Source organism: Platalea leucorodia (assembly GCF_965183815.1).
Source record: "Platalea leucorodia genome assembly, chromosome: 2".
Lineage (NCBI taxonomy): Eukaryota > Metazoa > Chordata > Aves > Pelecaniformes > Threskiornithidae > Platalea > Platalea leucorodia.
Window position 1 is genome coordinate 72,111,492 of NC_138824.1, and position 27,614 is coordinate 72,139,105.

General features: G+C 41.9%; 1 protein-coding gene across 2 annotated transcripts in view; it reads left to right on the forward strand.

The window, feature by feature from the left end:
• The window catches only part of CNGA3 (cyclic nucleotide gated channel subunit alpha 3), a 32,627-nt gene extending 9,812 nt beyond the window's left edge, over window positions 1-22,815 (forward strand). The window contains exons 3-9 of one of the 2 annotated variants that reach the window (XM_082333091.1): window positions 5,837-5,953; window positions 8,709-8,888; window positions 10,502-10,555; window positions 14,265-14,372; window positions 16,513-16,620; window positions 17,536-17,642; window positions 21,078-22,815. In XM_082333091.1, coding sequence (XP_082189217.1) covers window positions 5,837-5,953; window positions 8,709-8,888; window positions 10,502-10,555; window positions 14,265-14,372; window positions 16,513-16,620; window positions 17,536-17,642; window positions 21,078-22,486 — 2,083 coding nt within the window. In that variant the 3' untranslated portion in view covers window positions 22,487-22,815. The remainder of the gene's footprint in view (window positions 1-5,836; window positions 5,954-8,708; window positions 8,889-10,501; window positions 10,556-14,264; window positions 14,373-16,512; window positions 16,621-17,535; window positions 17,643-21,077) is intronic. The other variant, XM_082333092.1, reaches the window with a different exon arrangement.
• Window positions 22,816-27,614: the final 4,799 nt, after the last annotated feature.

Genomic DNA, 27,614 nt, shown 5'->3' on the forward strand with positions numbered 1-27,614 from the left:
TGAGAAAGAGGGAAAACACAGATCAAAATGAGCCTCTTCCTTTCCTTTTTTTAACGTCCTTTTTGTAGAGGATATCAGTGATTAGCAGCTCACAGAATGGAATTCCTGGCAGGGATGTGAGGGTGTGGTTATAAAGGTTTAAACGTAGAATTAAATCACTGCAGTCATCTGCAGTTTCAGAGGCAATGACTTGCTTATGACAGATAGAGGGACTGAAATATGAATTGCACTTTATCATGATGATGATGATGGTCTTGAAGAGCCATTAATTTAAAAGGAAGTTTGCTGTTATCAGCGTTAACTACAGGAGTTCATAGATGAGTAAAAAGATACAATCTCACTCTGTAAAAGAGATCTCATATTTAAGGTTTTGGGATTGCTGAAGTGATTTCTAGTAAGTATATACAATACCTTTGTACGATGACTCAAAGAAATCTGATACACATTTTTTTTAATTCAGATTTGTTTTAGAATATGTCTGTACCAAAAGACAGATCCCATCCAAAATTTTAGCCCTTCCTTGTCTTGTAGCAAAATATACAGCTGTAGACATTGGAAAACCCCCAAGTTTTCTAGAGGAGCAGCATTTCTCCTTTGCCTGTATCTTCTGTATCTTCTTCAAGCTCCTGTTGGCTATAGTTCAACAAAGCAAATAAGCACATTACTTAGTTGTCATTAAAGTCAGTGGGTGTTAAATTTATGCTTAATGCTAAGGATGTGCTTAAGTGCTTTTCTGCTGTTGAATGAGGTATTATCAAGGAAAAGCATTCACTGAAACAGTTAACAGAAAGCTGCTGGTGATCTTTAAACTGTCATTCTCAGTTATGCTGGAGTAGGTGATTCATGGGCCCATATTCTTACAGTGTAGTGTGCTATAAAGTTGGTCCATCTTGTTAAAACAAAAATCAACAAAACAAAAAAATAGCAAATAAGTCTTCATTTCTAAAATCCAGCCTCTGTATAGAAACGGCTCAAATAGGACAGGCAGCACATTAGCTTATAGACACAGGTTGGCTATCAAAAAGTTGGAAGTGGGATTCAGCTGTGCCTTGTAGACATCTGTATTTCAGTGTCTTTATGTGAGTAGGTGTCTAAGTTCCCGCTGTCATCGGTGGAGACGTAGTCAGTGCTAAGAGCCAGTGGAGCCTAGGGAGCTGTTCAGCTTACCCTGAAGTTGAATAGCTCTTCAGGCTCGTTTGGCTGTGTCAATTGTGAGAGGTATTTAATTGCCTAAAGTAGACACCTAAAGGTACTTGAGATACCGTAGAGTATCTGAAGCATTTAGCTTGGACTAGTGCATATGAAGTGAGACCTGTGTGCTCTGGAGAGGTCAGATAAAGTATTTTGAGGTATTCCAAATGGTAGTAGACTCCGATATTGAGGCAACTGAATCAAGCCCTAAGATGGCAATTGACTATAATGGGAACTTAGATACCCAGCTTATATTAGAAACCCTAATTTAGGTCGCTGCCATCTGGAGCCAAATCCCACCCTTGAGGTCTGGCTCATAGTCATTACTCAAAAGGGCTTCCGCAATTCCTGTTTAACTGATCAGAACTTCAAAACAATTGCTACTAAATGAAAATTCTGGATTTTTTGCATGCATTTTAATTGAAAATGGTCTTCTAGGCTTTGCTTGAAGATCTTTGTGCAAATTTAGAGCCAAATTAAGTCAAGGCAAGAGACAGGTGCAGAGCAGGTACTGATGTAAGTATCCTTCCCAGGGCTTACTCTGATAGGTACCTCGAAAGCATGGGACTAAATTGGCCTTTAGAGAGCTGAAGAGGCATGGGGCAGAAACCGCAGTGTCAGTGAGTTTTCTCTCAGATACAGTGACAGTGCTACCCCCATGGAAATAAAATATTTTTCAGCATAAGCCGAGGAGGCACAATAATCTGCTGATGTTCCTGCTTTGTAACCTGCTCTTTATTTCTTGGCACACTGCATATTCTCCTCTCATACTGATTTCAGACCGTGTAACACCCTTGGATAGTAATGGCAGTGGTTACTGTTTTGCTGCAGGTGCCAAACAAACTTACGGAGTCCAGTTGGGAATGAGTCCGTCTTTGTAAAAACAAAGTAAAAACTATGGCACATGCATTGAAGGTGTTACATCAAAAGCCCCATCTGTAACTGTCCCTCTGCATCAATATAACGCCAGCTGACAAATAGGGCCTCTTGTATTATCTGAACAGGGTTGAAGAAAGTCAGGAATGGGCATGTGAGTTGTGTAACAGGGAGTTAGAATAATGGAAGAGTTCATTTTAGGTTTACTTTTTGATTCACATTTGTGTGAATTAAAGTGGAATACGTTTGGGATTGCTGTGTAATATCGGACAGGCGCTTTCGTAAGATTTGCCTGGCAGAGTCCTTTGCGTGTTGTTTTCTGATCCTGTTGCAGATATACGCAAACTGTATTTGTAAAAGTGAAATGCAAGCACTTCAATAATGTTTCCACAAAATGATTTTGATTTTCCTGTGTTGTCTACACATGTTATAGCTATAACTTTTTTGTAAGGTAAACCTGAATTTATTTACAAATTGTTATATTTAGCTATAGCATAAACCTAGTCGTAGAAATTCTTGATGCACAAATAGAGTAATCGGAAAATTGTTTTTTGAAAACAGTCAAGCAACCAAAATAAAAATATAGACTTCAAAATTTCACTAGTTGAGTCCATAATCCACACAATTTGATTCCAGCAGTTGAGTCTGAGAGTTTTGCCTTTTTTTTTGCTACAGATACAATTTTTTCAGTGAGCGTGCTTGATCATTTATTGGTAAGAATCTGACCAGAGAGTAATTTAAATAATTTGAAATTTTTGATTTGTTTTATGGGACTCTGGATCAGAATGGAAGGTGTTCAGATCAGGTCACATTAAGCATGCCATTGTCTTTCACCTAGATTAAAACATTTCTTCAACATACCTCTGGCTCCAGACACCAAAAGCCATACTCTGGGGGTTTTAGAGGGTGCCATTAAGTGCTCTGCAGCTCCTCCTAGCAAGAGGACAGACAGGTGGTAAAACTCAATGTTGCAGACAGACGAAATATGATGAGCCTGTGTAGGGACAGTGGAGCGCAGCTTTCCACACTGCTGAGGAGTATGGAGGGGATGATCGTGCACACGAAGCACTTAACAGATGATGTACTTAGCAAGTATGACCCTGTGCTGATTCAGTGGAGCTAGTAGGACAGTATTGCTTTTGGTACCTGATCTAGCTTGTTTAGAGCTCACTCATCTCTCTCTGCGCTATTCTCCATTGCCTTCCTAGGCATTTACTCAAAATAAAGCTGCGCTCTCCATTCTTAGCCTTTTATTTATTGTCAGCAGATGCCCAAGCACAGCAATGTCAGTAATAAGAGAGACTGGGACTAAAACAAGTTTACAAAATGAAAGAAGAAGGATAGATAACAGTGCATTTTGGATAGCAATTTTCAACTCCTGCTTGGCTCTTGTTCTCACTGATAAACCAGCACAGTTATATCAAAATAGAACATCACATTGTGTTCATTGTATTTCAGTATGCTTATAGAGGCTAATAAAATTGAGATAGATCTCCCTCTGAGACTTCAGAGAAAGTCTGATTGGCCTGATTTCCTGGGCCTGACCTCTGTCTAGGGTTTTCTTAGAGTGATAAAGAGCGCACTCTGACAATCTTTTTTCTTTTTTAAATTCTACTTGGAAGGATACCTAAAGTGTTTTAATCCATGTTTACTTTGTTTTCTGTATTATTATTCACTACTTTACTTTGTGATCCCCTATATTTAATCACCTGTATTTAGAGCAAATATAGCAACTTAATGTACAGTCACTAAAAGCAGTTGAGTTACTGCAACTTAAAGAGATGCTCCTCATTATCTGAGTCACTGATTGAACACAAACTTCTAATCCATCCAAATGTAAAATAAAAGATACTGGCTTAAGCCTCTCTGAAAGGCTGTCTATTTCTGCAAAATACAATTTTTTTTCACATCTGAATTGTGACACTTAAAATTATTTTCTAAGAACACCCACTATCTTCTTTTAAAAATATTTTTTCAGCACTCAAAATAGCAATAATTGGTAAGTAAGAACAGAAGTAGCAGTATTAGAATTTATTGCTGTCTAAGATCACACAAAATATCTATTTTTCTGTAAAAAGGAATAAAAGGACTTAAAACCAGCCATAGCAGTGCAGTCTAAAAGACTGACTAGTCCAGTATCCTTTCTCCAGCAGGTCTGTAGGCAGATGCTCCAGGAAAAAGAAAAAAAAAAGCAGGCAAACTGCAAGTATCTGCAACGTACTTCCCTCTAATACTCTCCCAGCATCCAGCTCAGGAGACTTCTTGAGCTGAATGCGGGCCCTGCGTATCTGGTAATCCATAATGGATTTCTGTTCCATGAGTTTGTTCATTCTCCCCTAGAAGCCTTGTTAACTTTGGCATCTGCAATATTCTGAGCACCCGCAACATAAACTAGGCTATAAAAGTTTTTCAATACTAAGGAGTGTCTATTGGTGTCTTCTTATTAGGAGAGAAGAACAAAACAGTTAAGCTGAGAATTCTGGCAGTGCAGGACCTGTCTTTTTTAGCATGGCTCTTTGTGTAGAAATAATAAAGTTTTAATTCTCTGTTTGTCAGTTTCTCAGCTGGGAGTACACACAAAATTGAGTTGCTAATTATCCTTTTGTGGGCATTCAAAATGCTGTTGCCAGTTCTTATGAAGATACTGCAAGTATCATTAGAGTCGGTGTTTTCCTGGCAATACAGATTAACAGACTGATGTGAGAGTTTTTGTTTGCATTGCAAAGGGGGGGAAAAAGTGATCCTTAATGGATGTGACAAAGTCTTGTAGAAGTGAATACTAAAGAATGAAAAACAGAGAAAAACCTAGGACTCTCATAAAAAAATGCAGAGTGAGCCCTGGCAAAGTCCACGTTCCAGCGAAGTCAGTTTCAAAACTCCGTTACTGAAAGATGAGGCTAAAATTTCATCTATTTTTCTCAAATGCTAATTATTTCAGTGCTAATAAGTAGTCTTACAATTACAGGAAATCCTGGGAGTTGTCAGACACTGCCCGTAGCTTGCCGTTACAATCACCACCTGCAGCTGTGTGCAGCTGGGCTGTGGTGGTGTTTTCGATGCGTGGCAGTAGTGCCTCATCTCGTCGCTGCCAGAGCAGCCCTGAAGACCTGTAGCCTGTTCTGCTCTGCAACAGGTGACGTTGCAGTTACGAAGCGAGCAGCGTTAGCCCTGCGGTTGTGCAGCTGGCAGCAACAGGCTGGTCAGAACAGCAGTGGTGCTGCTCAGGACTAACTACTATAAAATCACCGTTTTCCCTTTCAGTCCACGCAAGAGTGAAAGCAAAAAGAGGTGCGTATTTGCTTCAAGTCATAAAAAGGAACTGCACTGGTAGAAATACCGGACTGTTAAACCCAAATGATGTCTAGGAGAACGACACTGAAAAAAGCAGTGGGCAGTCACTTTAAAGCCCCCTGGGGATGAATTCTATGTTGAAGGAAAGCTGTTGATGCCTTACAGGAGGTGTTAGAGTAGAAACCATGCTCCCCATAATTGTCTATCTGCACACCAGAGTAGTACTGACCGGTAAAGAATCAGCTTCTGAGCTTGCTGAACAGATGGCAGAGCCTCCACTGACTTCATTTTGTGTTGGATGGCTCCAGGAAAGTAGGAATATAGACTGAGCTCTATGTATATAGCTCAAATGTATGCCGTGTTACTAGGAAGAGGACAATTTGCTGCATTTTTTCCTGATGTAATGGTGGAAAGAATCAGATGGGGAGAAGTCTGCTGGAGGCTGTATGGAATTCTTAAAAAAACTTTGCTTTTGCAGAACCCATTCAATGTGTGAGGATGCGTCTTCAGAACTGCAGAGAGTCATCTCTGTGGAGGGAAGACATCTCTCTGAATCCCAGACGAGCTCATTCACGGGCACGGGAGCAATGGCAAGGTAACGTGCTAACTAATACCATTTCCAGTACCAAGTTTAAATTGTTGAAAGAGACTGATCACAATTTGGAGGCAAAGTAAGAAGAACCATCACTTTCCAAAGAAAATGGATGGAGTCCAGCTGAAGAAAGTTTATAAAAAGTAACAGAAGCTGCTTTTGACCTTGATTCTGAACTCATCGCTTACTCATTGCTAATAAAAACCCTAGAATCCTAGAGATGCTGAATGAGCTCATGCAAATTAGCCTGAATAAGAAAAAAAATATTTTTACATGATCAGATATGAAAATACATTGAATGCTGAGGAAATGTATGAAGTGAGGCCAGACTGTAAAGTAAATGGATAAGTGTTTGGTTCTGGCTGATAGCTGATGCAGTGTTTGTTTTCTATCAGATAAGATGTAATGATTGTTCCCTTGTTGGTAGATGGCTCTGGCAGGGGAGGAGACAGGGGCTCTTGTGTTGGGAGTGCAAGAGTTTTGCTCAGTTTTTAGAATCCAGTTATGTTTATAATGGATTGGGAGCCTTAGTCAGCAAAATTCAAGTCAACCATTTGCTTAAGTCATTTACTTTACTGGGACTTAAATGTAAACATGAAGTGGAGCTTCAAAAACTTAACTGTGTCTGCTTTAAGTATTTCCAGCTGAGACTACAGAGCTCTGTCTTCAGATACCGTTGTTATACACAATACAGACTACACTCAGTTTAAGAATAGTGTATTTCAAAGAACAAAGAAAAAATTATTATAAAACTAGAGTCATTTAAAGAGTGTTGTTTACACTTCAGCCTTTTGGATGGCGCAGAATAAACTTGTATCTCCCTGTTTGGTTGTCACATAGTGACACCACTGCATGTAGATTGCAGAGTCTGCAAGAAGTTGGTTTTAGGTGGAAAACATTTATAGATGTGTGTTTTGTTTAAACATAAAGCACATGAATATATAAACTCGTATTGAGAACTTCCTTTTTAATCTTTGTTTATATTGTTCTTTACCCTTTTTCAGGATAGTTTGAATTACATGTGTGTGTAGCTCCAGTTACTTATGCTCTGAATATGCAAGGAAGCCTGTGATGAAAACATGAATGCTTAGCAATTTAAGTATTATGGCAACATAACATGCCTCTTGAATGCAAATTCTCAAGGACCTAAGACTTCACTGAGTATCTTACTTTGAGATCTAAAGGACAAAAATGTGAAAATAATATAGCATGGCAGAAATCAGAAAATTCTATTTCTTCGTTCAAATAGAGAAGCTTTCAATCTAATTTGGTAAATCTGTTTGCTGCTTAACTAACAGGTCTCATCAAAATGCTTTATTTTCTATTGTAAGTAAGAACATCCGTATTAGTAGTTTTCCATACCACTCCTTATGTGGAAGCTGAGTTCTGCTCAGGCAAAGAGAAAAATTCTGTAGCTTAATTTTATGCAGCGTTTTTTGAATAGAGTGAGAAATCTATTAAATAATCTCAGGCTTTTATGTGGAGCTTTTCTTTTGCATACTTGGTAGGCTTTGGATTTTCTTAATTGTTGGAAATTGTAGATGATCTATACGATGCTATCTTGGTATAGTGCAAAAGAACTAGAAGTATCTTTTTCTAATTTCTGATATGTGATATTATTCCTGCCTTTTTTGTCCTTTTTATTTCAGGGTAAGAGAATCTGGGCAAGGTCTATGAGGAGGTGTAGTTAGGCCCTTGAGAAGTGCAGTCAAGAGGCTGATGTACTTTACCATAAGATTGAAATTGTTCATATCAACCTCTCTGTGGATTCTGAGCCTATGTAACACTAGCCAATGCAGACAGAATGTAAAGAGCTTTCCTGGAGTACCCCAAGGTCTCTGTAAGAAGTTAAGCATTCTTCAGGGTTTCATTACGCTGTTTTTGAGGCCAAGTTTGGGAAACCTGAATTAACATCACTTTCGTCCAAACTAGACTGCTGATAGGAAATAATACAATATATTGTGTGGGTAATAAATATAATCACTTTTCTAGATTTCAGTCTCCATTATTTTCCATTTCTCAGAAACTTACTTCCCTTTGAACTTCGACAGAAAACATTGTAAGGATTCGTAATGTGAATTAGTGGGTGTAGAAGAAGATACATAATGATACAGTGATAAATTAATTACGTTGTCATGATTTTTTGCTTATCTCATTTTGGTGCTCTGCTAGAAATTTAGGATCAGGAAATAGTGCTTCCTATGCAGTAAGCGGGTTTATATGTGATAGGCAATTGATATGTCGGCAGACAGACCCTTTAAAATCACAGGCAAAGTGGCTGAATTTTTATCATTCCTTATTTCAAAGTCCATCCTCCCTCACCAATTATTTAGATTTTGTTTCCACTGCGTGTACCAGCCCTTGAGCATGTGATCCTGTGAGTATTTTGTATCTCCTCATCCTGTCAGGCAAGGATTCCCCCATTATCACATAATGTCAGAAGTTTGTTAGCAGTCAACTGCCCCACCCCAACCACTGGGTTTGCCCCCACTTGGCAAGAATATTCTTCTGTTGCTCCTGCGGTGCTGGTACAGTGGACTAGGAACTGATGTGTAAGATACTTTCCCGATCCACTGCAAAAGGTGACGTATGAAATTGTGGGAGGTGACTGGGTTCACACAGTTAATCCATCCAGTTTAATTTCATGGCAGGTGCAGAAGTGGAGAAAAGTCCTCCTGGGCTACTCTTTGTGGAGATGATTTAAGCCATCTGATGTTCTTGTCTGGTTCAGTCAATGTTGTATGTTTGTTCCATGCAGGCTATCACGATTTGTCATATCTGTGAGGTCATGGGCCACAAGACATTTGCACCATGAAGACCAAAGACCTGATTCTTTCCTAGAACGTATCCGAGGGCCAGAGCTCATAGAGGTGTCCAGTAGGCAAAGTAACATCCGATCCTTTCTGGGTATCCGTGAGCAGCCTGGGGGAGTAAACAGGTAAGAAGATGTGTTTATACTTTAAAGGAAGATGACTGAGGTTATGGTATTACCTTGGTGATTAGGATATAAGTTTTATTTTAAGAAGAAGGTAAGGAGCTTAGCCTGGGAGATGAATAGAGTACCTAATGCTGCCCAGGAATCTTCACATAACTGAAGTATTACGGCTTTCAGCAGGCTTTCTCTTTCCCCCTCAAACACACTGTGGCAAAGATCTTGAAGTAAAGGATTTTGATCATGCTGCTTCAGGCAGAATGGTTTCTCAGAACTGGAATTTTATCGCATCTACCTGTGCAACTTGATGTTGCTAAGCTCCTCTCTACTGAGGATGAATGCAATTTCTATTTCAAGAATCTAGGATGTTGCTAGTTGTGGCTTCTCAGGACATTAATTTTATACGCATTATCTGTGAGCGTTAGGAAACTCCAAACAAGCAGTTGCGCAAAATGTGACATTGCTTTGTTACACCTACTCAGGAGTTCAACTGCTAACATCATTATAGAAGGCTTCTGATGCAGAATTGAGAGAATCTTTTGGCTGCTGACTTAACTTATTAGCACATAGTCATTGGTATGGAAGGCAGGTTAGTCTTATCTTAAAATTTTTCCAATAAAACAATAGAGGCTTGCAAGAGAAACCTTTATGGGTTTACAGTCTTTTGACTTGATGAATTAATATTACCTTATAAATACATGATACGGTGTTTTAAATTTAACTCCAGCTAAAAGAGGAATATGAAGTCCCAAGACAAAAGTTGACTTTCTGTTTGGCATTATGCTTTGAAGCATAGACTCCCATATTTTTTGCATAGTTAAAGATGGGTAGGTAAGCAAGTAATAAGTTGATTTGTTTCAAAATCTCAGCTAGTAATTCAGATTAAAGCAAGAACCTTTGAAGGGCTGTGCATGATACAGGTTACCTTGATTTGTTGTGGTCCAGCCTTATTATCTTCACTTGATCTACTCCTTAGAAATTCAGCTCAAAAGCACATTTTGTTGAATTAGCCAGACGGTCGTCTGATTTTTGAGACATCTGGATCAGTAGCAACTACAGATTTGAAGTAATTAGAGAGGACAATATTGATCCTGGGCCAACAAACCTCTATATAAGGCTATTAGAGGAAGTGAGTATGGGAGTATCTGTCCTTGTCTTCTCAGTTTTACACTGTTGCCCCGTGACAGTAGCTCCCAGTTGTTCTGTCATGAAGGCTTAATTCTTCAGGAATGGTAGGTATGCTTGTTGCTTATCCACAAGCCTTGGCACTGCATCTGTGAAGAAGACTTGAAAGGATTGAAGAACGCTTAAAATAGTAGCCAAATGAGTACAGAGCTAAAAATAGTGAGATGCATGTTGCCATGCACTAATATGCCTGAGAACAAGCTTCAGACATCAGATGTGGTCACAAATGTGTATGCCAAGCACATGGTAAAAAGAAACTGCTGCCTTGAAATAGTTATGCAAAGGGGCTTATCACTGCAGTCAAAGTTGACCTTTCTAATCTTATCAGTGCATATGTGAGAAGCTAGTAAGTCAGTCCATCATGTCGGTAAACACATGTATGAAATACCAACAGTATTTACACTCTTTAATGTGTTTTATTTAACTTGCTGCAGTCACTGGCCCTTGGCCAGGTTTAATGTCAACTATAGCAACAACACCAATGAAGAGTAAGTACTGATAACTTCCAAACACCTTTCTACTACTAGCTCCTTCTCTTTTTCCCTTTCCAGCCTAGTAACATTTGTAGTATAAACTCCTTATCTCGTCCTAAGCCTTTCCTAAGAATATAGTTTAATTAGAAAGAAAGATCTAGTTTTCTTAGTATGAAAAGCCTCCTTCATGCTCCCTGTGAACTTCTTTTTGTCTGAAGTTACCCTTACCTCTCAAGGAGTGAATTTGATTAAGCATTTAGACCCTACCTCCGCTAGTTCAGCTGGCTGATTTTACTGCATTGCCAATTGATTTATTAATTCTTCAGTTTTTAAATGAGATTCACGTATTCATTTTCTAATAGTGATTTTCCTCTTTTAACATACTAGTCCCTTTTTGCAAATCAAGTGCCCCAAAAATTTCAGGTTGTCAAATGAGAAGTGGATACTGATCAGGGTACCAAGAAAACACTCACGTGTGCAGTCTAAATGAAAACTAACCATCGTCTTAAAATGTGTGTTTCAGTTCAGCAGATGTTGTTGGTGTAGATGTAGAGAGGGTGACAGGCAACATAGTAAGACTTGCATTGCAACACAAGCTCTGACAGAAACTGTCCTTTGGAGTCTATTTTATATATTTGACAAGCTATTTCATAGTGTTACACCAAAGAGAAATCTCTTGAAAAGGTGAAGAGCTCCTGTAATTTAAGATCACCCAGCACCAATGTTTGTTACATGTCTTAGACCACAGCTATCTGCGGACATATCTGCTCTGTAGCATCCAGCAGTAGATCTATTCTCACGCATGATGATAGTTCATTTTTTTCATTGCTTTCCAGATGAAAACAAAAATTAAAAATAATCAGGATAGTTTCTGATTATGTCAGAAATACTTTTAGGAAACTCTTGTTTTTTTTTCTCCAAATAGTTCCATCACGGGCGAGCTCAAACTGTACATTTTAAATGATGCTGCAGACCTTTGTGCACATACCTGAACAAGAGGTCTTCCTGCTCCTGAAGCAACTTTTTGGTTTGGTTTGCATAACTTTCATTAAAAAGGAAAATCAGTATGCAGTGAACAGTGACAGAAATGTGCAGAATTTTATTTAGACTGGTATAAAAAAAGTGCTAAAAGCCTGGAGCCTAGCCTGCTGGTCAGGGCTCAGAGGACCGATGAGGATGGAAACACTGCTTTCTTACTCTGTTTCTGACAATGACTCATGTACCTTGGGCAAAACTTTCGTCCTTCCAATGTTTCATTATTTTTAAGTGAAGACAACATCTGTCTGTCTACCTGCCTGACAGTCTGAAAAATACTTGATTTGCAAAGTACTTGACAGATGAGAAATGCAAATATTTGACTCATTCAAAGACTATGACAGTGTTTTTATAGGGGCTGATGAAGACATGTTTTCTAAGTCTGAAGATGCATGCTCCTTTTAATGTGCTGGAAAAACAGAATGGATGCCACTGTATTGCTGTGAACGAGGACAGGCACAAAATGTTTTAATAGTTACTGGATTCCAGTTTACTCAGTAGTACTGATAAGAAAAAAAGATGCAGGTCTTTTTGAAGCTTTGGGGTTTTCATTATGTTAAAGACCGAAGAGTACCTGCCCTTGGGGAACTGTAGATGATGCTTTAATGGCTTTGATTATGGCCAACCTTTTCCTCTGAGTGACTTCCACCACCAGACTACAAGTAGGTGGGAGTATGATAACTTGGAAGTTACCACAACAGAGATGAACAGAGGCCACAGAAATGGAAGAATCTCAGCAATTTTTTAGCAAATGAGTCTGGACTTTTCTGGATTACACTGTGGTGCTGCATCACTATGGAAATGTCTAAGGGTAAGAACTGGAACAGGTGCTCATTGCTGATAGGTGAAAGCTACTACGATCTTAAAATTGGTGACTGTTCTCCCTTGGAGTGCTTCTTTCTCCCTGTAACAAGCACATTCATAGGCAGACTGCCATTCACAGCGTAGACTTTTTCTGATCTGAGTAATATGAGCAGGTATACGTGAAGAGCACACATGAGCTCACTAAACTTTTTACCTGTTGGTTCAAATCCTTTAAGCAGCACTTTTCCAACTGTTACTACATATCCTGTCTTTCCTGTAGGATGTTGCTGTCATTGAACTAATTTGTCCTGTATTGACACCAGTGCAAGGGGAGAATTGGACCCCATCTTGGCAGTTCAGAAGAGAACACGTAGCTCTCGCGGGAGCAGGAGTCCATGGCTTTCATTCAAACTAGACCTTATGTGTGGAGAGTTATGTTTATATATGCGTTATCCACATACACTGTAGTGTCAGGAACGTTTAGTCTTTTCTGTCTAACCAGAGGGGACACTTTCTGCTACAAGGAATAAAGACATTTCAAATACAAGACAGGGAGATCTCAGATGGTGGATTTTCTGCTTGTGCAAATGAGTGCAGTTCTGCAGTTTACATGATTCTTGACCAATGCATGTTGCAAATTTAGCTCTAAAGATTGACAGAATCTTAGGAAAGACGTTAATTTTCTGCAGTTTTGAAGAGGATGCGTGGGCCTATCTGCATCAGTTAACGTAGCTCAAGACTCTTCAGTTCACACAAACCTAAGAATGGGGGAAGTCAGATCCATCTTTATATCTTGCTTACCACATTCTAATGAGCTAAAGGATGTACATACTCGAACAATATGAAAATCCATTATCTGGAATTAAATCTGGCAGCTTGGGTCTGTGCTGGACAGTATGGAATGGTAGGATATAATTATGTTAAATGTTCCGTATTTTACTTTCTTGCATGAAAAGCAATTAATAAACATGGGGACAATCATGATTCCATTAAGTCTAAGCAAAATTCCCATTGATTTTAGCAAGGATGGAACTTAATGCTTAATGCTCAGCCTTTGAATACAGTGGCAATTGAATACAGGCAGAGCAACTTGTGCGTGGCTCCTCTGATCAGACATAGACACCTGCATCTGAACTAGGCAATCCATTCTTCCTTTACAGCTGATGGAAAGAAAAAAATGCTTTTGGGGCACAAGTCATCTCATAGATATGGACTATCTTGTAGATACAGTAGATCTCTACTGTAGAGATCTAAAATAGGTTGGCTTAATCATGTTGACTATAAAGCAGTTATAAAATGAATACTATGTAGTTAAATGAGACACACCTCTTTTCTCTACGTTTGCTGCTTTTGTTCAAACATTGACTGGGATTCTTCTCCAAGGCAATTGTTGAAGCCAGAGGTAATTAATGAATTACAGCTATGTTGGTTTTAAAGAAACTGTGAGAGGAAGTTCAGCCTCAGTTCATTTAATTACCATTAAAGCTGCAGACGGTCACTGTGAGGTTTTGGATACGCAAAGAATGTTGACAGTTTGTTAAGCTGTTTCAAGTTCTGTTGTAATTTGATAGATTTCTTTTTAAATACCTGAGTTCTAAAGAATGAAACAAACTGGAAGCATTTAATTAAAGCCTGGTACACTGATGTCTGAAAAGGTCAAGAAAGCATGGGTGACTAATGCACAGAATCAGCCAGCTGGTTACCTGATGTGATAGTGTGGTGGTGTCAGCTCGAAAGGCCTCAGCCCGTAAACCATTTTTACCAGTTGGATCCCTGTCCTACTCTCTCTGGAGTCTCGTCTAGTTTCCTGTGCCTCAACATCCACCCTCTCCCTTAACTGCTAAAATATTGGTAATATTGCTAAGCCTTACATTATGTTGTACAGCAAAAAGGAAGAAAAGAAAGAGGTTAAAGAGGAGAAAAAAGAGGAAAAGAAGGAGGAAAAGAAAGAGGAAAAGAAAGATGACAAAAAAGATGATAAAAAAAAAGAAGAGTAAGTATAAAGAATGTGCACGTGTGTTTGTAACACACTTCGCACACTACAAAGCATGGTATGGCATTTCATTGTAACGCTTCCATGACAATTATTGTGCTGTAGGCTGCAGAATGTTGGCCTGTCAAATCTTTAATACGTTTTCCCCTTTGGAAAGGTACAACGGCTCAACAGACTTGTTGCATCTTTAAGACCTGTGTTTAGACCTGTCAGAAGCAGCTTCCTAAGTCAGTAAAAGGGAGTTCAGCTACCTCTGGTCACTTTGATGTGCTGTTGAAGATGACTTTTTTACTATGAGGGCATTTTAGGATAGCAGCCTGCTTTGCAGATCTGCACAGGCTTTTCATTGTTCCGGAATGTCCATAATGATTCAGAGCAGATGAACCAAAAGTCGGGTTTGGACAAAGAGCAAAAATCTTACATGTAGAAAATTACAGATTTACGAATAAGTTTAGTTATTACACTGATTAGCATATTTAATTACTTAATATGGTGCAGTTCATTAGTAGTGATCACTTAAGTTTGCTTCTGCTGATTAGGAGATGCTGTATTTCTGCAATGAAACGAGATCATTTGAATGCTTTTGACAGAAATGGATCCTCCTCTTGTTTTGTCCCCCCAAAACTGACCCAAACGTAGTACAATTTAGTATTACCAGTCATTAAAAATAACAATGATAGCAGATAAAAGAATGCATTTGAGCGGACTTCACAATTAAGGAGTATATTAGAGTAATATACTGCAAGTTTATATGTATGTATATGATGGCATGTGCTATGTAGGCATGGGGACATGTAATTAGAAATCACTTCCAAATGGAATCTGCTTGATCTCAAGATCTTGACTTTCTTAATCAAAGGTTTGTTTGATTAGAAAGCCTTTGTTCTAAGGATTCTCTTTCGGCTTCAGTTACTGTGTAGTGAGAGCCTGAGCTTTGCAGCTTTCTTTTCAGCAAAGAAAATAAATGTTTTAATGTCTAGAAGGTGGTATACTCTCATATGAAGACCGTATTTCATGGTCACCAGTTTTGAGGTGGTGACCAGTATTTTAGAAGAAATGGCTCAAAACCTGTTGTGAAGATGGCAAAGTGAATACTTTTTCGATTAAAGCTGCTTCCTTTACTAACATTATCATCTGGACATTCAGCTGACAGCAGGGATAATGCCAGAAATACACACAAATATGAAACAAATTATCATTACATTTTAATATATTTACATTCTTGGAGATTAGGAAAAGTCACACAACTGCATATCCAAGCATTGCCCGGTCACCTGTTCCCCACACTGTTACACAGTTTGCAGATCACACTATCACATGTTACTGTTGGAATAACTTCTGCAGCTGTGGACCTCACGATCCGCTAATACGTGTTTCCTCTGATTACGTACAACATGCCTAATTGCCGTCTGTTCCGTATCAGCCATTCTCGTGCTGGGGAGGGGCACTTCTGAGCATATTCTACATGTGCCATTAGCCATGCTGTTCTTTAAATTTTCTTTAAATTCCAGGCCTGTATGCTTCATTTAGCATCTCTCATTGTTGTGAGGCCTAGGGAGCCAGGACTGCGAATGTGTGAAATTTACTTTTACATAATAATACATGTTTTAGTTCTAGTCGCACACTGTATGTGTGTATGCACGCACAGAGTCTTACTTGTGTAAACATGTATTTGAATACATCAGTGTTTTACTTGTTTAAATGCATGCTCGTACAGTCATTTCCATAATAAGATTTGCCAGAAAACATAAACATTAATCTGCAAAGGAAGGCTCTTTCTCTAGCAATGGACCGTAGCCTTCTAGCTGGAATGATAATAAGAAACATTTAACATTTTACTTTTTTTCAGCAGGGGGTTATATGCAGAAAGGCTGTGGTTTTCAGCCTGGGCAATGTGAATGTCTGTGGGTTTTTTTCCACTCTTACTTACTTTTTCCAAAGTTGGGTCAAACAAATAAATAGAGCATGTCAGATGGGATGAAGCTAGTATTTGGTACCTCACCTGGAGCTGCCTGCATGGGTACTTTCTCTTCTTAGGCAGCTGTGAGCTCATCATGAGGTGAGCAGCCTCCAGAAGAGGGAGATGCAGCAGGTCACTTCGTTACATTTCCCGTGTAAATCTGCACGTTTTACTTTCCAGGAAGAAGAAAGAGGTCTTTGTGATAGATCCTTCAAGCAACATTTACTACCACTGGCTGACCATAATTGCCGCACCCGTGTTCTATAACTGGTGTATGCTAGTGTGCAGGTATGGATTTAAGTTAATAATAATTTTAGGTTTCAAATTTAGTGTCTCGTTATGTTTTCTATGCAAATCATCCTCTTATCTCCCTGCGGTGTTTTTTGGGTGGCTTACCTAGGAGACTTACAGTTCATATACCCTTAGGGATATACGGTATACATACCACTGGGAACAGATGGCCAATGTTTCTTTTTCTCTTTTTGCCTAAACCCAATTAGTCCTAACTTGCAGTGAGCGTCCGCATGAGCGCTGGCTGTGGCCTTTGTGTGCCACCTGCTGGCTAGCTGCAGAGGTGTGCCTTGGCCACTGGGGCTCGGTAGCCACTGCTAGAGAGAGGTCTTCCAGACACCCCGGAGAGAACAGAAGGGAGGGGGGTGGGCAGGGTTGGGTCACCTTAAATTAATATCATGCATCTATAGATGCTTGAAGGGCAGGAGGATTTTACTCGAGTATTTATTTATTTTCCCTTGTCAAATGTAGAAATCAGTTTGAGTCAAAGTAATGGAGTGCTGCAGAAATGGTTCACTTAGGCTGTGTCAGATGGCAGGGAGAGATGAGGATAGCTTGCCACTCAGAAGCCTTTTATTTGGGAGTTGTCTTAATGGAGATGTCTATCCCACGAAATCTGATGCGTGTTTAATTGTAGGGATATGTGTATTCCTCCATAAGTACACTGTGCGGCATATATGCGTTTGAGTTTTGCTCCTGGCCTAAACACCTTTGAATCCTGAAAGTTCCTAGTGTCTGTTTAGATGTAGCTCTAGTGTGCAGATGCCTAGGCTTGGAGATATGCTACTCTTAATTTTTCAGTGCCGTTAATGTGCACTAACATGCTGCTAGGACACACATTGCAAGTACTTTGCTTACGCGTTTGGTATAATTTTTTTTTTTCTTTTTTTTTTTGTATCTTTGTTTCTTTAGAGCCTGCTTTGATGAGCTACAATTTGACCATATTAAATTATGGCTGTTCTTGGATTATGGCTCTGACATCATCTATGTTCTTGATATATTTGTCAGATTCAGGACAGGTGAGTCTTTCTGGGCTTTTACGGTGTTTTCAGCTACAGCATGAATATAAAGGCTGGAAACAGAAATTCCCCTGTGGGGTCTGACCAGCGTAATATCCTGTCTCCAGCAGAACCCGACAATGGAGGCTTTGGGAAGATGAAGTGTCTGACCAGCTTGGGTTGTTTTAAGGCTGGACATCCCAACACCTGTACTTCACTTGTCTCTAAATTCATTTCTGTCAGTGCTTAATAGGCATGCCAGACGCTGACTGAATAGCCACTGTAACAGCCTGTGTGGGGAAGGGAGAATAAGGCGCTTAGCATGTCGTGATCACTCTGTGCATGATCTATTGCTTGTGTTCATTAGAGTGGGCAAGAAACCAACTGGTTTCTTAGCCAGGTTGTGCAGCCTCCTGCTCAGAAGTGATTATTGAGTTGGTCAAGTGCAAGACCTTGCACTCATCTCAGCCTCCAGTCTTCTGCCTGGAACTGGCAGTGCTGCCCCTCGGCCACCAGCTGTGTGTCCTGCAGCCTTTGCGAGGTCCTGGCTGGGTCTCCCACTGCCTGGTGGAGGTAGAGGGTTAACCCAGGAGGGTGGCAGTATGGGATTAACCCAGGCACCTCTGCTTAGGTCCTGCCTTCCTGAAGGAAGCGTGAATCTGAAGGATCTGTGAAGACCGTGCCATGTCATGCGTGAAGTGCTTCTCTTCAGCTTCCCATCCCTGTCTCTGTAGTCCAGACCGGCTGAGAAGATTTCATATTTGAGCATGCCCAACTGATACAGATTCTAGCCTTAAAGGGCTATCTGTTTTAAACTAAACAAGGTCATAATATAGGTCTAAGCAATGATATACAGTGACCCATACCATTAAATTGCTAGAATAGTCTTTGATGTACTTTGGTGCATGCACTTTGGCCTCTGCCAGCTAGCACTCTCTCAAGCAGTGCCTGGGCACAGCTGGGAGGACAGCAGAGGTTGGGTGTTGTTCATGGTGTCATTTTTGGAGGGGGGCTGGGAGAACTTATATGTGAATAGAAGCTGTCATGGTAGCTGATCTCATGGCCGTAAAACGTTTCCTGGCTTGTTCTAACTACTGGTACAGACGCAGCCCCAAAATGTCCCTTGGAAGGGTCTGAAACTGCACTGATCATTATAAAAATGAGAGTTCTTTTAAATCTTTGATTTTTACATGCTGTTCTTCTTTTTTTAAATCATGCTGACAGCTTGACATTAATTATGGCTTGTGACAAGTTGTAAACATAATTACAAGACAGAGGCTAAAAATGCTGTCACTCCGGGCAGCACATAACTCATAGCAAGCCAAATTCTTAAACTTACCAGGTACCTTGTTCAACAGGAAAGTCTGTTTCAGAAAGCAGCCTAAATCACAAGACTGCCTTTTTTTTTGGGGGGTGGGGTGGTCCTTAATCTTCTTTGTGTAGTTCAAAAGTCAACCATGCCCACTACATTTCTCTTCTGCAGTTATATCTGTTATTGTAATGGGAAAGAACTGAGCAGAAATTGGGCATGTACAGGCAATGCAAGTTATAAACTTTCCAGGGCTGTCCTGATAATGATTGTACAGGTGTTAAAGCATGGTTAGAAGGCTGGCTTGGCAGGCCTGGATTGGGACTGCAGAATTGCCACAGAGATCTCCTGAACGCTTCAGTGCAGGTGTCTGCTGCCGTTTCAGGTACTCAAATATGGGAGTCACATCTTTTAGGTGTTGAAATCTTTGTCAACTCACTTGACAACGCTTCCTGGCTCTGCTGGTGCCTGCTGCCTTCTCTCAGTCTGCACGGCCCATCTGCCTTGGGCACAAAAGTCCTGGAAGCCTTTGGGAAAGAGTGTGACCCCCTGCTGTCTAAGGGCAGGGACTGGCTTCGAACTGGGATCTAGGTAGCCCCACAACGATCATGATCCATGGCAGCTTCTCTGTGGCGGACTACTCTCTAGCTGCACGGCCTGTTTGACTGTATTTCACCTATTTAGTGACTGTATTGTGAAACAGAAAAGATTTGTGTCTCTCAGCAGCTGGTCATGTTTCACATACCCCCGTGTTTTGATGCTTTCAAAAGGTTTTACTGTAGGACTCCAGTTCTGTGAGGGGACAAAAAAGAGCTGAGGGGCTTTCATCTCTCTTCAGTAGGAAAGTGTTTTCAAAATTATTTTTAATAATTGTGAGTCAGAAATTCATCTGCCTGGCCAACTGTTCTGTTTAGTTGCATAACTCTGTTAATAAGGGCATATTTGACCAGGTCTTTTCAGCAGTTTTCTGGGAGGTAGCACGTTCGTGGCACAGGCCATCAGTTTGCAGATACCTGAGGACAGATACACACGTATACGTGAGGCAGCTGTACAGATACGCACGCATTCCAGAAATACAGCCGTGCTGTGTAGGGCAGAAAGAAATGCGGCTTGGTCTTCCTCAGCAGATGCTTCCCTGAGAAAGCTGCTGCTTGTAGATTGCTAAGGGATTAGCAAAATGTGATAATCTCTGATATACAGGGAATGTTTTGCATTTTTCTCAGTGGGCTTTTCCTCCTGACTGGCCTAGTGGGCAGGCAGCTGGACATCTCCTCTTGCAATTGCAGCAAATATTTTGCAGTGCATAGGCTGTTCCCTCTGGAACATTTTCGGTGCTTTCAGAGGTACAAAACAGCCCTGCAGCTGTACTGCTCCGGCAGCCTTTCTGTGAGAACTCTTACACAGATGCAGTTTGTTTTAAGGTCTCTTACCACAGTTTGTGTCTTCTAGTAATTCTTAAAATGTAATACTTTCCAAAGGCTTTTGAATAAAGAGAGAGCAATGTACAAAATTCTGCTTAGTAGCTCTCTCACTAGAAACACAAAAAAAGTGTAAACCATTTTCCTGGAATGAAAAGGAATGTCACTTTTAACATATTTTGAACAAGAGAAAATGCATGGCTCAGGGAAAAACAAGTGGATTTCATTATCTCAAGGGTGTCTATATTGTTCTGAGAAAAACCTCAATCCATTATACCTACTTATTCTTGGTATTTACTTAAAAATATTCCACTCTGATTTTATACACAATTGCTTAACACTTGCTTAACTTTAGTTATGACTCATGTCAATGATTCATGAAAAACGAGGCATTTAAATCTCCCCTTTCTTCTTGCAAAGATGATACCTAAAAGACAAAGAATATAGCTGTCCCAGAATAGAGTGGAAAACTGTGGGGAGCACTGTGGTAATAATAGTTGTTGCTCTACATCATTATATATCAGCTTTGAAACTCCATTGAAATATTTAAATTTGCAATTAAATATTTTTCATTAAGTGAACTCATAGTGTATCAATGTCTGTATGCATAACAGTACAAGTTTTAATGTTCTCAGGTATCTGAGATGTAAGTCACTCAGTACTGTTGATGGTAATTGTGAACTGCGGTTTTATTCTAACAAGTAAAATTTGTATTTTTATTCTTTGAAGGCTTCCTTGAACAAGGCTTGCTAGTTCAGGATGAAAAGAAATTGCGAGATTATTATACCAAAACTATGCAGTTCAAACTGGATGTGCTGTCTCTTCTGCCAACAGACCTGGCATATTTGAAGCTTGGTTTGAACTACCCTGAACTGCGATTTAACCGCTTGCTGAGGATTTCTCGGCTTTTTGAGTTTTTTGACCGTACAGAAACCAGGACAAATTATCCAAACATGTTTCGTATTGGAAATCTTGTCTTATACATTCTTATCATCATCCACTGGAATGCGTGTATATACTTTGCAATTTCGAAGCTCATCGGATTTGGAACTGACTCTTGGGTCTACCCCAACGTGTCCATCCCAGAGTACGGGCGCCTGTCTCGAAAGTACATCTACAGTCTGTACTGGTCAACGCTCACGCTGACGACCATTGGAGAAACACCTCCCCCGGTGAAAGATGAAGAGTATCTCTTTGTGGTCATTGACTTCCTGGTAGGTGTGCTGATCTTCGCGACCATTGTCGGTAACGTGGGCTCCATGATTTCCAACATGAATGCCTCCAGGGCAGAGTTCCAGGCCAAGGTCGATTCCATTAAACAATACATGCATTTCCGAAAAGTGACTAAGGATCTGGAAGCCAGGGTTATTAAGTGGTTTGATTACCTCTGGACCAACAAGAAAACAGTGGATGAGAAGGAAGTTCTCAAAAATCTGCCTGACAAGTTGAAGGCTGAAATTGCCATCAATGTCCATTTGGACACACTGAAGAAAGTGCGTATATTCCAAGATTGTGAAGCTGGACTTCTCATTGAGCTGGTGCTGAAGTTGAAACCTACGGTCTTCAGTCCTGGGGACTACATTTGCAAAAAGGGAGATATTGGGAGAGAAATGTACATCATTAAAGAGGGAAAATTGGCTGTGGTGGCGGATGATGGCGTAACCCAATTTGTAGTCCTAAGCGATGGCAGCTACTTTGGTGAAATCAGCATCCTGAACATCAAAGGTAGCAAATCTGGCAACAGGAGGACAGCCAACATAAGGAGTATTGGTTATTCTGATTTGTTCTGCTTGTCTAAAGATGATTTAATGGAAGCCCTCACAGAATATCCAGAAGCCAAAAAGGCTCTGGAAGAGAAAGGGCGACAAATTCTGATGAAAGACAATTTAATAGATGAGGAAGCAGCCAAAGCAGGAGCTGACCCAAAAGACTTGGAAGAAAAAGTAGAAAAACTTGAAACAGCTCTGGATGTGCTGCAGACTAGGTTTGCTAGGCTCTTGGCAGAATACACCTCGTCTCAACAAAAGGTGAAGCAGAGACTTGCCAGAGTAGAAACCCGAGTGAAAAAATATGGTAGTGGCACCTTATCAGTTGGAGAAGCTGAGGCTGAAAAACCTGAGGAGGAGAAAAAGCAGTAATGGAGTATTTGTATTTCCTCATTTATTGGAGAAGGTTGAAGCATGTGAAAGCCATAAAAGTATGTAAATATGTGTGTGCATACATAGACATGATTATTTTTATATGAAAGAGAATGGTTTTGAGCATTTTTAACTGAAGCAGTATTTTCTTGTAAATAGAACATTGCCACCTTCTTAGGGGGAGATTTTGGTCTGGCATTTGGGTACTTTTTTGTACTGGGAGTTGGTTTCTCACAAGTCACGCTCAGAACGTCTATTAGGTATGGTACATGTAGGTCTTGATACATTGTCTCGTCCCACACATTGCATTAAGAAAGCATTGTACTCAAAAAGATTGTGGTTTTTTTTTTTTTAAGGGCTTAAAAAAATATTTATAGGGTACATACTCTACCTTGCTACCTTAGTAGCCGATTAAATGCATGGACGCACATTCAAGCTTCTCAAAAATTTTCTTTCTTTCACAGTGAAGCGTCTGCGCAAACAGTTGGGCTGCAGCTAAGCCGCAGCACGTACCTGGCCCGTGCGGCGCTGCCCTGCGCGGGTATGAAACGGCCGTGCACACCAGTGCTTTAGTTTGAGTCTTTCTAGTGAGCTGGGCTTGGCACAAAGGACCGTGCTGACAGAGTAGCAGTGCTGATTCACGTCCTTTCTGGCAGGGTCTGCGACAGCCTTTGCTGCTCTGCAACTGCTTCGCTTGGGGAGAGAGCGGGAGATCCCCCGCCCTGTCCACACTGGTGAAACCCTCACTTGGAAGGGAGTCCCCAAAAGCTCACTGGTGGAAGGAGTTTGTGCCAATATGGCTTCACTAGACCTCGGAAGAGAAAAGAGGGTGCTGGTGCCTGCAAGTCCTATATGTAGGGTCTGGAGTAAGTAAGTTCCCTCTCAGCAAGTGGGCAGTCCCAGAGGGAAGCTAGTAAGAAACTGCATGGGCCGGCAGGCGAGGACAGCCTGTTCCCCCCAGCTTTCCCCCAGCAGGGTTTCTGCAAGGCAGGGAGAACAAGCCCTGTGTTGCAAAGTCTTTCCTGCTACTAGGCTTATGTTGTCTTCCTCTTTATTTCATTTAACGATGCCTACTCCACCTCCTTTCGCTGTTTAATGCCAGCTTTTCTCTGAAGCAGTTGTCGCATTAACATGTTTCCAATTGTTAGGGAGAATGAAGGCATTTGCTCAGGTCATGCTTATAGCAGCCTAGTTGTGCTGGTTGCTTTTCTGCTCGCTGCAGAGTAGTTGTCTCTGCCAACAGTCTGGCTCCGAGGTGAAGCCACAGGTCTGGGCCGCTCAGCCTGCCGTGACGTTCAGGGCAGAACGGTACTGAGAAGGTTTCTTGCTCTATCACGCTGCAACCTCAGGATTTGCCTCTTACATACCCCTCTTAGCCTCCTCCACCCTGCTGCTTCCAGTTTCTCTCCAGGCTTCTCTCCCTGCCACTGAGGGAATTTCTTTAATATTCTCCCACTAGGAAGATACTAGTTTTTATTTTTTCTGTACAGTATTTTTGTGTCGTGTAGGTTTCCCTGTGTCACTTTTAGCCTTGCGTACCTCACTGACTGAAGAAGAGTTTGGAGTAACAGAGGCTCTTCAGCATCTGTGGCATGGGGGCTGGATCCTCCAGCGGCATTAGGTATTAACCACGGTCAGTGCTCTGCCTTTTAGTTGTCCTCAGCCCTGATTTATGAGCCCTAACAGCATGTGGAAATAGATGGCCTGTTGGAAAATTGGTAAGAAACCCACTGAGAAGAGAGGGGTTTAAACATGGTAGTGAAATGAAAAGAGCAGTTGCTTTGCTAAACTGAGTACAACTGCTCGGAGTAAGCACTCATCTCTGGGCAACCAGCTGTCCCCCTCCTAGTGACACTTTTGAGCCTGGTAAGAGAGGCAGATCTGACAGTGACTAAGGAATGGGGCTTTGCCAGCAACACTGGCAAAGGGACCACCAGGTAGTAGATGTCCACACGTGGCCCATGTCTAAACTCCTGTTATCATCAGCCTAGAAATCAACTAGACTTAGGTATCTGTTGTAGGCTGGGCTTAACCTTAATCGAGATTTCCACTGACTGTAACGAGGGCTTTGGACAGTAGCTGAGACCTATATGCGGCCAGCAGAGTTTGGGAGTTTTGGTCCTTCAGCTGAAGCTTGTATTTTCTCCACGGGCTTGAGACAAACGGGGGAGGTAAGAGAGGCTGCTTGTGGCAGGGGTCCGGTGCCCTCGCTCCCGCGCAGAGGAGGGCAGGGTTGCGGTGGGGCTGGGTGTCGGCTGGTTGCAGCGTAGCACTGTAAGCACAGACAGACGGTGCGGTCACAGGCTGCTGACCTTGCAACGCTCACCTTGTCACCCAGGCAGGTACCGCGCTCGCCTGTGGCTGACGTTCACTGTTGTGTTATTCAAATGCCGTATCTGGTAGGGGTTTCATACGGATCGTCATGTTCTTCATCAGTCATCATTCTCTGTAAATATCTACCTATCATCTACCCAACATATGACAGCTGTTCCAGCCTACTAGGTGTATACAAATAGAAATGTTTAAAGTATTATTTATATTAAATTTATACCTGTTAAAAAAACCCCACAAACACAAGAATGCTTCTTTACCTGATGGATCAGAACAGCTTAATCTATCCAACACGTTTGTTCTTCCCTTTTCCATGCCTCTTGGTCTGGTTTCCACATGCCAGAGCTATTTTGATGCTATTGGCTTCAGTCACTTCACTTCAAAACACATAGCTTTTGGCATGATGAAATCACATCCTTTGACATCTTTCTTTCATCTCTCTGAGATGGTTTTTCCTCTTCTTTAATGTGGCTACAGCATGTACATTAAAATATTTTGAGTAACATTCAAGCAACTCTGTGTTTTCTCTTATCCATATCCCCCTGGATTTTCATGACCGCCTTTGATAATACCAATTTTACATGGCCCAGAAAATCATTAGCTGGAAGAGAGATCTGAGGCAATGGAAAATCAGGTGGGAATGGCGGTGTTCTCCCCTCACCGCGGGGCAGCTGGCAGACGGCTTTGGTCCCATGCCCAGTTTTGACACTGTCACCCATGTTTGCAGGCATGCGTTTGCCGGCACGCGTGCCCGAGCACCCCGCTTCCCCAGCGGTGCCAGGCCTTGTGGGGAGCAGAGCCTCCCGGGCTCCTCCCGCCGCTGCCATCCCTCTCCTGGCCTCCCCTCCCCAGCGCCATGCAGGGCGGCAGAGCGGGGATGGCGCCTTGTCCAGCAGAAATAAAAGTGGCTGCAGCTTTCTGCTACTTGCACACACACGTCACCTACCAAAAATGCCCCCCAAAGCATTGGGCGGTAACTGGCATGGGCTGGACTGGCCCTTCAGCCCCACCGCAAGAGAAAGCAAGGAACGGGACAGCTCTTTCTTACAGAGCGTTTGAACATTCACCCTGAAACTAAAAACAGGGGTTTAGTGGCCACAGTGCTCGCTTCACACAGGTACGGGAGCCAACCTGTGCCGAAGCAGGCAGCTGTGGGGTGGTACTGTTGTTCCAACAACGGAGACAGAGGACGGACAAGGCCCGAGGCGTTTGCACGTCTGCTGCAGGTGCAAAAGGGGGGGAAGCTGTCGGAGCAGCACCGCCATCTTCCAGGTACTGCTTGGAGGGAGGTTTTCCAGGGAAAGGGCCGCGAGTGCCAGGGCCTGCTCCGTAACAGCAAATGGTTCAAGTCTTGCTGCTCTCCAAAGTGCTCTCAGGAACAGCAGCCCATCCTTTTGCCCTCATCCCCTACTATTATTTTACAAACAGTTTTTACACTAGAAAGCTCTGCGCTGGAAAATTCAATGGGCTGAATCTGACAACAGAAATGGCGGTGACAGCAAAACAGCACGGCTATGTGTACAGACCCCCTCACATACAGCCGAGGGTTGGGGTGAGCTTGACTCTGCAGCTCTTCTGCAGAAACAGCCCGGGGAAGGAACAACCCTGCATTTAGTTCTTTTTTTAACTGCTTTACAGTTTTATTCCTGCCAAATATTTATTAACCTACAAGCAGAGAGGGCTCTGCTTTACATTAAGAAACAGACTGTTCATTTTCCTTTCCCCCACAAAAGCGTTAGTGCTTTCTCTGAGCTGGCCTGTACGTCGCTGATTTGGAAGACACGTTTGTTTGTTTCTGTATCGCTACTGATGGCGAGGATGAGAGAGGATTTCACAGGCCAAACCTAGTCCAGGTTGTCCAACGAGATAATGCAGCCAGGCTGACTAAGGGAGAGCTGCTCTTCATCCTGAAGATTTGGGAGATGACGGCATTTGTACTTGGCTTCGAAGTCCCCCGGCTCTTCTATTAGCGTTTCCATCCTGGAACACACAGAAAGAATCAAACCCTTGTTTACATAATTTAGCATTCATAAAAACCCTTTGTGTACCCCTGAGAGCAAAATGAATTATGCACTAAATGGATCTGGCAACTGCGCAGGCAGCTAAAGCACAGGATTTCAGCTGCAGCAGCTTTCCTGAGGGAAGCCATCAATCCGGGAATCCCCCTCTCCCCCCAGCCCCAGCCGGGAGGAGGATGCTGCCTGGGGAGTCCTTACAGGGAGGATGGGGAAGCCCCGCTCCCTTCCATTCGACCTTGGCTGGAAGGGGACGGAAACGCATGCAAGCCCTGGGTCTAAAAATGATCAGGCCTTTTATTCCTGAAATTCAGATTTTGCAACCGTTTCCAGCTCACAAATCAAAAGCCAAGGCTTGCTCCTGCCAACTGCCCTCACAGCTTCACTGTGGAAAATATATTTCTGCCTTTCTGTGTTTGCAATCCTCCCTGCTCCGCACCCTAAGAGCGGAGTGAGGAGGGAAGGGAAGATGTGCATTATTTAAGCCGAATTGGTTTCTGCAACCTCAAGAGCAGGACAGCAGGGTGTCCTCAGCTTCAAGGATGAACACAAACATTAGCTTTACACCAGAAGCAGCAGCAGCTCTCACAAAGAGATTTTCTTCATCAGCCTTACTACTTCTGCTCAGCTTCTGCAGGGAGAGCACAGGACACAGTGCCAATGGCTGCAGCTCCCATGCCAAAGGCTGTCCTCCCAGGAGGCTGAGGAGGACACCATCCAGCTCTAACAGAGACCTGTCTTATCTCTGTAGGTAAATTGGGGGCTGGTTACTAAACCCAGAA